At 43.2% G+C, this 14,043-nt stretch overlaps 1 protein-coding gene across 1 annotated transcript in view; it reads right to left on the minus strand.

Annotated features, from left to right (window-relative positions):
• Positions 1 to 12,439, minus strand: part of LOC306706335 (voltage-dependent R-type calcium channel subunit alpha-1E-like) — a gene marked incomplete at both ends in the record, with an annotated part of 53,012 nt that extends 40,573 nt beyond the window's left edge. The window contains 4 exons of the mRNA XM_079173368.1: positions 238 to 377; positions 1,313 to 1,408; positions 5,610 to 5,904; positions 12,024 to 12,439. Of these exons, the coding sequence (XP_079029494.1) occupies positions 238 to 377; positions 1,313 to 1,408; positions 5,610 to 5,904; positions 12,024 to 12,439 (947 nt within the window). The remainder of the gene's footprint in view (positions 1 to 237; positions 378 to 1,312; positions 1,409 to 5,609; positions 5,905 to 12,023) is intronic.
• Positions 12,440 to 14,043: the final 1,604 nt, after the last annotated feature.

Genomic DNA, 14,043 nt, shown 5'->3' on the forward strand with positions numbered 1-14,043 from the left:
TTGCAAGAAGTTTAGACACTACTGCCAATCCAAAGTCTAAGTGCAATTGCTTTGCTCTGACTTGATTGGTTCGCCGTCAGAGAGCAGGCGATGTTCAAAAAGTTGGTCTGCTACAGAGAACTGATATTTGTTCCTCCACCAAAAACAGATTTCGCCAGTACGCTTGGCAAGTAGCAACTTGGGAATACGCTGACAATGTTTACAACACACATTTCGCACTTCCAGGCTGTCACTCACCCACTGAGCACGACTATGAAGTCCATGACGTTCCAGCCGTTCCTCAGGTAGGAGCCTTTATGGAAAACAAAACCGAGGGCCACCAGCTTTATCCCCGCCTCGAAGCAGAAGATCCCAATGAAGTACGGCTCTGTCTTCTCCTGTGGAAATAAATGTACAAGCGGCAGATCAGCAGAGCCCGTAGGACACATGTCAAAACTATAACCTGTTGGGTTTGATGTGTACACGCTGGCACACAGAAAACACGCTGCCATAATGTCGTGATAGCTCACACACGGACATTTTCACTACTTTAGTACTTTACTAAACTTCACAAGTGTTGCATTTAGGGGGATTTATTGGTAGAAATGGAATTTTATATCAAGTTAGTATGTTTTCTTTAGTGTATAATCACCTGAAAATATGAATAGTTGTGTTTTTGATACCTAAGAGTCGTTTATATCTAAATACGGAGCGGGTCATCTTCACAGAGGCGGCTGCCATTTATCTACAGTAGCCCAGAAGACACAAAACTAACATGGCTCTAGGTAGGGCCATTTGCGTTTTCACCTTTTCGCAGCAGCCACCGTTGTTCTCCTACACGCTTGGCACACGGGAAAAGTTTCAGTTGATTGCAATCTGTAACCTCACCGCTATAGATGCCCCCAAATACTTCACACTGGCCCTTTAAGTAAAAGTGGCAAAACCCCCATTAAAATGACTCCATTACAGCTAATAATCCCACAATCATGAGCAGCATTTTAATATTGTTCTCTAGTCTTGTTACTTTCCACCACAGAAGGTCAATTTGTATGTTTGTCCTCATGTTTCCAAAATGCAACATTTCTTTCTCAACCATATATCCACCACCTTCTTAAAATGCTTCATGCTAATAGAAAAGACTCCTTAACTGAAAGGAAGGTTTTACTCTGGGGGATTCCGACCTTATTCTTGTGATTACTGCAGTTTAAGTCACAAAACTTCATCTTCATAAACTCTCAGTCGTTCTGCTTTGCTTTCGTATCTATATCTCACAACAACCTCGCCCACAACCCGGTCTTTGTATCGAGGATGTGAAAACTGATTTTGTCCTCACCAGTCTCTTTGCCATGGGGGTCTTATCCTCTCCAGGGAGGTGCTGCTCCAAGGCCAGGACGACACAGTTGGCGGTGATGGTGGCCAGGATCATGTACTCAAAAGGTGTAAAGGCCACAAAGTTAAGGAAAGCACTTTTACTCCCAACACAAGGAGAAAACCAACACGTAAAAACAAACAAATGCTGACACACACATATGACAATATACTGTGCATCATTACACAAACACTTCAACCAAATCTGCATATTCTAATTTAAACAAGCGTATATGTTTAATACACTAACAGTGGTGTTATTCTTCATCCTTAAATACAGTATCTTATCTAATTCACAAATACTTCAAAGTGCATTTGTGCGTGGTCCAGTGCAAAGGAGGAAAGAAAAGCCATAGATGGATGGATGATTACATGACAGATGAATTATGGTTCATATTCTCTGGTGTTGGAGGCAATCTGTTAGAGAGATTGCTGTATCCATGGCAACGTGCTTTTAAAAAAAAGTGTTTTTCACGAAGAGGAGAAAGAGGCAGGTTAGGGAGGGAGTGAGAGCGCGGTGAAGTCACCTTGGCCCGACTGGTTTAATTGACAGTTCGGCAAACAGTCATCGTCACTATACCGCTGACACCACGCAGCATGTGTCACGCAGTGCATTAATTTTAGCGTCTCGCGTCTTCAAAGCGTTACCTCTTTACTACGGAAGAAGAGCAGTCGAGGTTTTAACGTGAGCTCGATTGATTGTGAGTGTGATTTACTTCACTGTGAGGTTTCATAAACCAGACTGTTGTGATATCCTTGATAATAAACCAGAGGCAAACGACACATTCGACTCCAGTTTAAACAGTAAAAGTAACAGATGCCAGAGTTACACATGTTTTTATGACTGGATGAATGATGTAATGCTGAAACAAATAGTCAGAAAATGAATCATGAACACATTTGATAATCGCTTCAATCTTTTAGGTCATTTTTCAGGGAAAAAAAGCCCAAAACCGTCCTGCTTCTTTCTGCTTTAGATCTTTGTAAATCTCAGACTCTTGGTCTTAAAAACAAATAATAATTTGAAGATGTCACCTCGTGCTCTGGGAAACTCTGATGAGCATTTTGTACAGTTTTCCAACATTTTATAGACTAATTGTAAAAAGTAATCATTATCTGCTGAGAATAATGAAATGATTAATAAACAAATGTAATGAAAGATGCAATCTCGCATTAAAATATTTTAGAGTTGAATTGATCAGCCAATTAACACAAACATATAACCACCTATTTTGGTAATCAATTAACCGTTTAAGTCATTTTTAAGCAGAAATGTTGAACATTATTTAGTTCCAGCTTCTCAGTTGATTTGCTGCTTATTATCACTATCACGTTATCTTATGTGACGATGAACTGATAATAAGTGTTAGCATGCACTTTGATGATGTCACATTGGGCTTTTGGGGAAACGAGTTGCAGCTTTAAAATACTAAAACATGTGTTTACTTCAATAATTCCTTCCAGGATAATCACCGATCTCAACCTCTCAAATCTGCCAATCCAAATTGTTCACAAGTGGATTCCTGCACAAACTTTAAACAGGAACAGCTGGAAGTGAGAGCACATTCGTGCGTCTTGATGTGACTCCAAATTCAGAACTTAAGAGTCCTTCTTTTTTTGTGAAGGTTTTTAAGCTTTGAAGTTGACATTATTTCTAGAAGCTTTTGCATCATTTCTATATTTTCTCACGAGTGACATCTACCGTAGTAGATTTTTTTTTCTCAGGGCTGAAACACCTGTTTGTACGTGTGCATGCATGGGCCCTATGGATACAGTATATGTGCATATGTGTGAACCAGTATGTGACTATGTGCCCCAACACTTGTCTGTGCTTGTGACTTTCAGTCCCCTGGAGTTCCCATGAGGCAGCTGCTCCTTGTTATTAATTTTCCTGCCTTCAGTGAAATGGGGTCAGTGACTCACAGAGGAGTGCTGCGATGGGGCCCTCTGGGACCCACACTGACTCACATTGACAGGTCCACATTGTTTGCCATTGAAGACAGAAAATAGCTGAAGTGGCAAATACTTAATAAATCTCGCCCCCTCCAGCTGCCCTTTACTATCTGTTACCTGCACCAGAGATCGTGCTTGTTTAGGACCATTTAGGACAAATCACATACAGTTAACCATGCCGTTGTTTTTTAGATATTTAATGTTTTTTTATGATCTTCAAGCAGCTGTTTATTTTGGTTTTAGTTTAGTACTTGGAATAGGGTGACAGGGTGGGTTTATCTGGGCTCTACTCTGCCTTTTCTTTTCAATTTGTTGGGGCTGTTTCTCTGTTTTTAACTGGAGGCATTTATAATGTTTAGAATGCAACAATATATTAGATGTCAGGTCCATAAAATGTCTTGAAAAAATCATCACCATTGAGAAGCTGGTATTAGTGGATGATTGGTATTATTTTTTAAACATTACTTTAATGATTAACTGATTCTCAGAACGTTTGCAGTTTAATTTTCTGTCTATCAACTGATGTGAAATCCAAATCAAGTCTGCAGTTATGCTGTCAAAGTTACATTCTTAATGGAGTGTGATGGATTAGATTAGATAATGAATTAAAGCGTAACAGCTCTTTGTGTTGTATGCAAATGACGGGAAACCACTGGCATAAAAACATACCTGGTCAGCAGTGATGTGAAGAATACATGAAGGCTGCAACTAATCATGATTTTCAGAATGCATTAATCTGTCGATTGCTTTTGAGATTTTTCTAACCATTCTATAAAAACATCAGAAAACAGCAAAACACTATCCACCCTAGTTTCCAAGACTCTAAGGTGACATCTGAAAATATCTTGTTCTGTCTGACCAACAGTCAAAAACTCAAAGATATCCATCTTAAAATGATATACAACAAAGAGAAGCACACTGGATAATTTGTCATTTGTTTCCTCTTGTAAATGACTCAAAGCGATTAATCGATTATTAATGCACTTGCCGGTTAATTTTCTTTTGCAGGAACTGGTACAATCCTTTAACTTAACTCTATGGTGCAGAGACTTCGGCCTACATTGGGCAACAGAAGTCCCATCTTCTTCTAAACTTGTGAGGAATACCATACTCTAGCACTCCAATCTATTTGTGCAGGAACATATACAATCAAAGAAACAGCATAGCAATGAATGCGAATGAATCAGTTTTTCACTTGCAAATCTCCCAAGTTGGACGCTGTGAGCAATATCTGGGTCTCACCCAGTCGATACTCTGACATGTGCTGCTTTCACAGCCCACGATCCACCACAGTACTACTGGCCAGCTCTCTCCCACATACCTCTACCTCTGTGATACCGACAGTCACATTACCATGCTGCCTGGCCAGCTAGTCTTGACCACTAGCCCCACTCCCACACACAAAACAGAGCCTGCGGTTAGGTAACAGTGGGAGACTGGCACGCTGCACTGAAGGGGGTGTAAGACAGGAGGAGCAGTGGGTAGATATGGCAACTGAGTAATGCTGTTGAACTGATCATGCTTTAAAAATGTCTAAATATGTACACGATATATCAGGAAATCGCTTGATTAAAGCAAACAACAACAAACAGATTTTAAGTGAACATGACAAGCAGCACTAATGGATTCTGATGTTTGGCCTGTAATTGGTGACTGTGCATATATATATACAGTATATATATTGCATGCACTCTGCATTCACGTTAAATTAACTCGCTGCACCTGCTGGCAAAATAACTTCCCCGGTAATCTTTGTCGGAGCTGCAATAGTTCAGGAGAGTAAAACCGTTTGGCTGAAGCGGGAAGCAGAGAAACGCTGGTGGATTTGAACTGACACCTACTCATGGCCGGGTTCATATTCCAATGAGCACTAAGGCAAGCAGAGATGTGCCTACATGCCACCCCCACAGTGAGCAGAGCTGCTTCTAATGATCACCACATGCTAACTTTCTGTCTTCTGCCAACACTGAAGCACATGGAGCCCACGGATGAATAGAATTGGGGGCAAGTTGCTGAGCAGAATTACGAGGAGAAATGTTAAACTCAGCTGTGCAGGGTCAATGAATTAATCCCATGATTTAACTAGCAGCTGGAGATCATTATGCAGATAAGAAACCACTAAACATAGAGGGTCCCTATGTGAAGGTGTCATGCAAAACACATTGACAGCACTGAGATTGCACTGAAGAAACTACTTTTGTCACTTGTGAGTGAATGGGAGTTGTGCTTTTCATGCTGCCTGTAGCTGTCCATGGTGCTGAACTGACAACATGCACTTTCTCTCTAATGAACTGCAAAGCAAAGACAACTTCAAACACGTTTCTTATGGAAGGATATGGCCACTCAATGAATCGCCTCGCGGTTTTCCTAATGATGTTGTCCTCTGCGAAGATGAAGAGCGCCCTGTTGACGGTGAGGCAGTTCTGCCGGTGGGGGACGGGGTTGTACATAGCCATGGTCCGGGCCCGCTGCGCCTTGGCTTGCTTCATGGAAGCCGTGAGCCCCGCCGCCACCGCGTCCTGTCCGTCCGCGCTGCCGCGCTCCACGTCCCCATCTCCGGAGTCCACCGTGCTGGGAGCGGACTCGTCTCCGAACCGAGCCATTCTGCAAAAAAGAGATGAGGAGACCACCGGCTTAGATAGGTTTCGCTACGGGACGAGTTCTAGTAAAGAAAAAAAATGTGAAGTGGAGTTACACGGGGGGAGAAAAAAGGATCCACCTTTAATCCGGTGACAGCTTTTCGAGCGCCAAGATTCCCAGAAAGTTGCAGGTTCCTATCACTCCATATCCACAAGAAAAAAACCCGGATTATATCATTCAGTTGGCTAATATTTTAGGAGGGAAAAATCATCCATTTACTAAAAGAAGAATCAGGCGAACAAGCTGCAAAATCTCGCCATCTCTGTTATCCCATCTGTTTAACAGCGCGTTACAATCAGCTCTGAGCAACTTTTAATGTGCGCGTCTCTAAACTCTGCAGGCAGCGGGAGGGAGGGGAAAAAACACATCCACCGAGTTTATACCTATCGATTTTCTATCAACAGCTCGTTTGGATCTGACAAAGCGGCAGCTGCGTGATCCAAAACTACTGTGTGCTCATCAGAGAGAGAGATCCGAGGGAAGTCCTCGCAAACTTTACGCATCTTCTCGACCCGGTAAACTTGGAAAAAAAGAGGAAGATCTCACGTGAAAGGAAGCCCGTTCAACGCGTCTAGACCAGATTCTTTTAATAAGAGAGAGAGAGAAAAAACTGCACACGAAGTTATTCTCTAATCAATCAGAAAATGCAGCGAGAGAGTTGCTTGAATCTCCAGGTCATCTCACAGTCATATCACCTGCTGGAAAATGAGCACGCAGCCAGGAGCGCATAAGCACCAGCAGCCCCCTCCCACAGTAATATTTCATGATGGAGATTTCAAAATCCATCTGAATGAAGGCTGGTGGAGAGGAGGGACATATATTTTGTAACCATAGCAATTAGAGTTTGCTGAGGGCGAACAAAAACAGTTCCCAAAAAAAAATAAAAAAGAGCCTATATACAGCAGGCTGTGTGGGTATCAAAAACAATTATGTAAAGATGTTAGTGGGTGCAGTGGCAAGAGAAAGGGGTGTGAAAATATATTTAATACTAAAGGAGAGACAATGCACAGACAAAGACAACACGTGTGTGGATGGGGCAAAAAAAGAAATGACCTAAAAGTGATTTATAGAACAGAGGCTTGACTCAACCCCCCCCCCCCCCCCCCCCCCCCCCCCCCCCCTCCCATTTGTATGTCAGACAGCATTGTCATATTTTCATTAATGGAGACAGACTTGCACTATTAGAAACATTTTAAAAACTAGGCCATTGTGCTAATATTGGAGTAAAAGTCAGGAGCAAAAAGTAGAGCATGAAATAGATCGGAGGGCTGCTCCGTTTTTTGAGGGAGCAGAGTAGAAAGCAGGGTCTTTTACGCGCTCAGTGCCACAAGTGAGACCTCATTAGACAACGAGGCTCTCTCGCTCCATCTGCTGCTCTCCTCCCTTCCCCACTGTTTCCTGAAGATGACCACTTCAGCCCCCACGGACACGGTATTATCCAATCGTGGCTGAAGCCGCTGTTTGCCACGTCAAATAAACGCAGTGAAAATCAACCCGGGGCATCATCCCTGACACGTGACATCACCCTCTTCTGCTGACTGACAGACTCAAACTGTGCAGCAACACAATAGCTATGGTATCAAAGTGTGCAGACGGGCAGCGAGCGAGGGCTCAGACGAGAAGGAGGGGGATTGCAAAAGCAAGCCAAGAGAGAGTGACAAATTTATGCTTGGCAAACAAGTCGAGATCTGGGGGAGAAGAGGGAAAAAAATCGGTTTAACAGGATCTATGAATAAGTCCCTAAGTGAGCTCCAAAAAACTCTGTTAGCTCCTCATCTCATTCTAATCTGCATGAAGCAGGCGGGCGTGTCGCTTTCATGCAAAGCCGGACAGCAACAAAAGGCCACTGACCTATCCAGTGCACAATGTAAAGATAAGGGTATATAATAGATATAAAGATATACAATCTGCTATATTCTGCACTACAAGTATCTGCAACATGTCTCACATTCACTTTTTTACAAAAAATGTTACATAAGCATTCATTACTAAAAAGAAGAAGAATCATCGACTTGTTTTGTGACCCAACAAAAATATTTGTCCATCTTTGCAAACAGTACATCTCTGTGTGTGTATGTGTGTGTGTGTGTGTGTGTGTGTGTGTGTGTGTGTGTGTGTGTGTGTGTGTGTGTGTCTCTTGCGCTCTCTTTGCTGTTGTTTCCATAGCGACATAGCTCTCTTGAATTCCTGCGCCGTTCGTTCTTTTTATTTCTGCCAACAAAAGCCACGTTGCACAATGGAGCAACCTCTTCCTACAGAAATCTCCTGACACACACACACGCGCGCACACACGCACGCACGCACACACACACACACACGCACACCTCCGCTCCATCAGGGTCATTGGACAAACAAGAAGCAAACTGACTGTACAGCTCCGTCACTACAGTACTGTGTGTGTATGATCAGCTGTAGTCTGCTTTAGGAGTGTTTGGCTTTTGTTTCTGCTCTTGCTCACAGCCTACTCAAAGGCTTCCAAAAATAGCTGTGTGAACTGTTAGCGGATCAAAGCAGAGAGGCTCATATCAATTTGCTTTGGCCTGACCAAAGTTTGAATACCGTGAATGGGCCACACTTAGCTGATTAAGGGGTAAATTAGTGCCTCACTACCTCCGATGTGAAAGCCACAGTCGCCTGCCGTGTGTTTTTAATGTCCACCGTCGAGCAGAGAACATCTTTAGAAACGCGGTGGAGGGGAAGACAAGACGAAGAGAGGCTGCAGGTGACATGCACCGTGCAGTTCAAACGTTAATGGGCTTTACTTTGTGCCACAACTCTGAAGAGCATTTATATAATTGCAGACAGGCTTTCATCCAGCAACGACTGGAGTGGTTTTAGCATTTTATTTTTCTTGCTGTTGCCTAGCAACAGACATCCCCTCATACTGAGTTGTGTCAGTTTGATTCGACCAATAACCGCCACTTACATCATCGCTGATTGGCGTGACACCGTGTGCAGATTACCGTGAAACATATTGGCATTATTGTTATAGGTCAGATAAATCTTACAACTCTGCAGATTAACACCTAAAATAAAAACTAAAAATGTTGCTAATTCAACAGTGAAATTAGAAATAACTTTTCTCAAAAGTCATATCATGAAGAAATTCAACATCACTCATTGATTTGGAACTTTTCTTAAAATTTCATCCTACAATTTTACAAAATATCATCAATATTTCAGTGTCTGTAGTTGTTAAAATCAACAATGTCCAAATTCAGCAGCTGAGCTCTGAAGACATCATATGCTGGTTCCCTGCTGCTCCTCTACTTTGATTCCCTAGCATCCCCTAATGGACAAATAACCACAATACATGTACAGTTGTGCTCTTATATTTAATATTCAGCTGTTATTTTTTTTGGGTCCCTCGTTTAATGTTACAGGTTAAAAATAAGGGAATATGCAAATGTTGGCGATCAAGGACGAAACACCGACATAAGTCTCACGTTTGAGTGTCTGTACGTGAGAGAAAAAGAAAGAAAAAGATGGAAAGCCAGAGAGGGAATGGCAGTGAAGTGGATTTGAGTGGGTGGTGGAGGTAAAATCAGAGGATGTGGGAAGGAGGAGGGGGCTTGTTGGTGGGTTGGGGGTTACACTGATGGAGTACCACTCTACCGTCGAGTGGTGGGAAGCAGATAATCAGAGCGATGTGGCTCCAGAGTTCAAAAGTTCACATGCAAGCACCCTCAGCTCCGCCATTAATAACGCTATCCAGTATCTTATTACAGTAAACCGCAGCCAACAATGTCACACGGGCGTTAAAAAAAAAAAAAACATCAATTCAACTGATGAAAGCAGTGGGAACTGATTCGGTGAATCATTGGTGGAACTATAACAATGACGGACACAAAGGAAGCTGTGTACGTATTGCTACTATGGAGCACCATTTGAAACAAGCACTTTGTAGCTAAGCAACAAAACAACAATAATATGTGTTATACTTTATCCAGTAATCATCAATCATTTGAACACTTGAACCACTAGTAGCACTAAGGAACAACGTTTTCAGAGTGGGTTAGTATCTCTTGTATGCATGATTTGATACACAGTCCTGTTGGGGGTTTCACATTATTCCACTCATCAACAATTGGAGGGGATGCAAATAAATACACCGTAGCAGCACCAACAAAGGCAAGGAAGCTAGCAAGCAAACATGGAACGTAAACAATGCAGGGTTCAAATGCTTTCTTCTTCTTTTTCAGATTTGGTTTTGACGATGTTTTATGAGGAAGGACATGCATTAAACACAAAAGGACACAACAATTGCATTTTGGTTGGAAAAGTTCAAAGTAAACAAAAACAAAATTTAAATTACAATTCTACAGTTATATATTATGTTAGTTTATTGTTGGTTATGGCTGATATGTTCGCAAGCCAACTGCCAGTCGTCACAAAGCAACATGAGCGTCTCAGTGGACTTGACTAATGCAAGTCCTGTACTTCTCTCTCCATTTAGCTTTAGTTCCGTCAAGCTCCTGAGAACAATATCTGGGGGTGTGTGCGTGACTACAAGCTCAAGCTTCTCAACTATCCACTAGGTTACTTCAGATTTGAGCCATTTCATGCGACATACTAGCTCAGGTTTTTGCCTTTCATGTAATAATTGTTTACATTACATTCATGTAAGGATCTCTATGCCATTTGAGTTGAGTTGACCCTTTTACATTATATGGTATTAGTTTCATTTTCTGCAGTGCAACAAGCTGAAAACATGTTCGCAAACATTTCTTTGGCAGACATGGAGCAACATTAGCTTTCATTTTGAGTTGTTTTCTGGTCACTTAAAGAATGTCCAATATTAGCTCTCCCTTGAGCTCTGATTTGGTCTCGCTCTGTTACATTCACCATAGTTGCTAACTTTGTCTGTCTGTTGTTTGTTGCTGGGCAGATAGTGTCCGGTGAGATTATCTAAACCTTTCAATGAAAAAAAAAGCTGTCTGCTGTGGCTGTAAACAAAGGTTACGATATTGTAATCCTAGTTCTATAATGACTAGTGGAGCCCTCTACTGGACTCTTTGAGTAATCATTTCCTCCAATCACGAGCAGGCATTTGCCCACTGAAAAGTTGCATCAGCGTAGCCAGCCAATCAGGATGTGCCTACGTGAATACGTGCCGACCCCAGAGTTCTTTAAGCACCAGGCTCCACCTGTGTTTATAGGACTAGGGTTACAATATCGTAACCTTCGCTCTTACTCGCGCAGGCTCCGGCCTCTCCTGGACTCTATGAGTGCAGTTGGTGAAGCCCGATGAATCCACGCACTGCCGTGACATAACATTAACCCAACCACACTAATCCTCACCCACGAAAGATTGGTCTCCGCAGCTGACCTTCTTCCGAATAACTTAGGCCACCAGCGGCGAAGTAGGGGGTCCAAGCCAACCCAAGTGGTACGCAACAGAACTGGGTAGGCCTAACCCTGCGGGGGTATATTGCCTTATATACCGCGTGGTTTGCCTGTGTGACTTAGAACGAGGATTATGAGAGCTATGAGAGTGAATCAAAACAGTGAAGTTGTGAGCCATAAAACCAAAACAATGAGCTGAAAGATGCTAAAATGCTCCACAGAGCAAAAGGCACCTGCAAAGTCGGGTGATAATGCTCTGTGGGTTCAGAGATTCAAGCTACACCTTTACACTTTACCCATACTAATTTAACTCCAGCATGTCACACTTCCACAGGTCATTTTCACGACAGACGGTGTGATGCATCATGGCTGAGAAAGAACAGGTGCAATTAATAACAATAACCAAACTGGGACACTTGGATGGAACGGAGCGATCATTAATGTTATTAATCACACCCATGCTTTTCCTGTAAGTGTCTGCTATGAAAAAAGACTGACTGAACTTTTGAAATCAAAGATCTCATTTCTTTTATTGTATGGCACAATCCCTCATCAGCATATTTTATAGTGTTGGACCTTGTTTAACGTTAAAAATAAAGTTCTTTGGCTTCACACGATGTGTTTGTAAAGACTAACCTTGACTTTGAATGTGTTCTTTTATCCTCCATGGAGATGTATCATCGTTACACATGCAATTTAAGAGGAATCCTTTGCCTCTGAATCTCTTTTATACTTACTCCCACTCCTTCCTGCGTGCCTGCGGCGTGCTCTGGATTTTGTGAGCCTGGTGAGCCATGATGATGTCTTTCTGCTCCACGAGTCCCCCGCGCCGCCGCTGCATGCCGTGGGGACTCAGCGACCCCGAACCCTGATCGGACGAGCCCTCTTCCTGACCACAAGACACATCAAAGCTGGCAGCTCGAGGGGGCAGCCCCAGGTACTCATGGAGGGCGTGAGGGACCTGCAGGGAGCTGGAGCGGGCTCCTTGTGCCAGGCCGTGACGGGGAGTGGAGCTGGGCTTCCTCCAGGCCTCAGGCTCGGGGAGGGACAGGGAGGACTGGACGTGCATACTTCCACCTGGACCAGAGTCCGATGGAGAGCGGAGGCTGGGTGAGAGGGAGCGGGAGAGGGACTGGTCTGAACTGGTGAGCATCTCTACAGAGGACGGTAGTTGGCGGTTTCACCATAATGCTACAAATGAGACAAAAGGGTAGAAAGGAGGGAACCATTGATGAGTGAAAAAGCGGTGACACACATGAAACATCTCACATTCTGCCTGTCCCCTCTCTGTTTGTCTATTTTTAGCCACGACAGAAGCTTGGCTGTTGGAACTGCAATGTCTACCACACTGATCCAGATTGAAATATCTCCACTATTGGATGGATTGCCATATTTATGGTCCCCAGAGGATGAATGCCAGTACTGTACCTGTCTCTGATACCTAGAATAGGATTATTTCGCTGAATGTTTCACATTTTTAGAAGTAACTGTTGCAATTTATTGAAGGCAGATAAACGGACAGTTCCTGAACCAAAAACTGCTACTAACCAGTGCAGCTTAAATTCAGAATAATTGCAACCGTGTCACTGTACTTTTTCTAAATGATCATCAGCAATGTAAGACAAGGAGGAACAAAAGCTTTAAACCAGCAGCCATGCAGAAATAGTACCAGTAATTGTGCTGACAGGTGGAATATGATTTGGTCCAGAAATGTATATTAAAAGCGTAGAACACTCGACTTTCTTGCTTTAATTTAGTCTCATCTGTTGTTTCCAGAACACTGAACACAGACCCCTAAAAACATTATCCTGCCATTGTCCATATCAGCGCGTGTGCGCGCGCGCGCGTGTGTGTGTGTGTCACTGAGACAGAGAAATATGAGGGAGATAAGGTGGCAAAGGCTGGAAAACAGCAAGTTTGAAGCGAGCCAGTCAGAGACAGACGAAACAAGGTTGTTCCCACTCCGACAAAGAAGATGACTGAGTGTGGGAGAGCTGAAGCAAAAGGCACAGTGACTCACACACCAGCAGGGCTCCTCAGACATGAACTGGACACAGTACGGGTTGAGCTCATGCTCTCTCAAAGGCAGCACAGCGCCCTTATGAGAAAGGCTACCAGGGTCAGCGCGCGCATTCACACGGCTTGTCGGCAGCTCCATGCTGCTGCTGATGGGCGGGCCGCCTCTGATTACAGCGCGGCCCTGCAAGTTCACAAACACACCCTGTGTCATCGGTCGGAAATTAAATCACTTTGTATCCACAGGCACACCTTCAGAGAGCAAACTATAGGAAGGTTTTCTGTGTTACTCCACGACACCTGGGTTACTTATACAAACAGACATGAAATTAATCATCAATGGCAGCATTGATGATGCTGCTTTATGAGAGCATCACTGCAGTGAGCCTATCCAGAGAATAATTACCGCTGCAAGAGTCGCCCTCTCCATATGGCTCTTTTTATTATAAATTAAAAATCTCTGATCTCCTCTAATTAGTGCAAACACTGAAACAACTGGCAGCCCCCACCTCTTCCAATTTGTGCACGTCAGCTGCTGGTCTGCGATCGTTTATTTATATATTTTAATTATTTTTCAGGAATACATTGACTATCCTGTTAACAGGTATTGCTAATTAGGATGCTGCTTCTTTATTCTTGCGGAGTTGAAGTGTTTGACGCGAGTAGCAGCAGCAGCAGCAGTCATAACAAGTAAGAATAGATGAATAAGATGCTAAACATTTTCACAAGAGGAAGAGGGTT

This window comes from Pholis gunnellus (genome assembly GCF_910591455.1).
Source record: "Pholis gunnellus genome assembly, chromosome: 14".
Classification (NCBI taxonomy): Eukaryota; Metazoa; Chordata; class Actinopteri; order Perciformes; family Pholidae; genus Pholis; species Pholis gunnellus.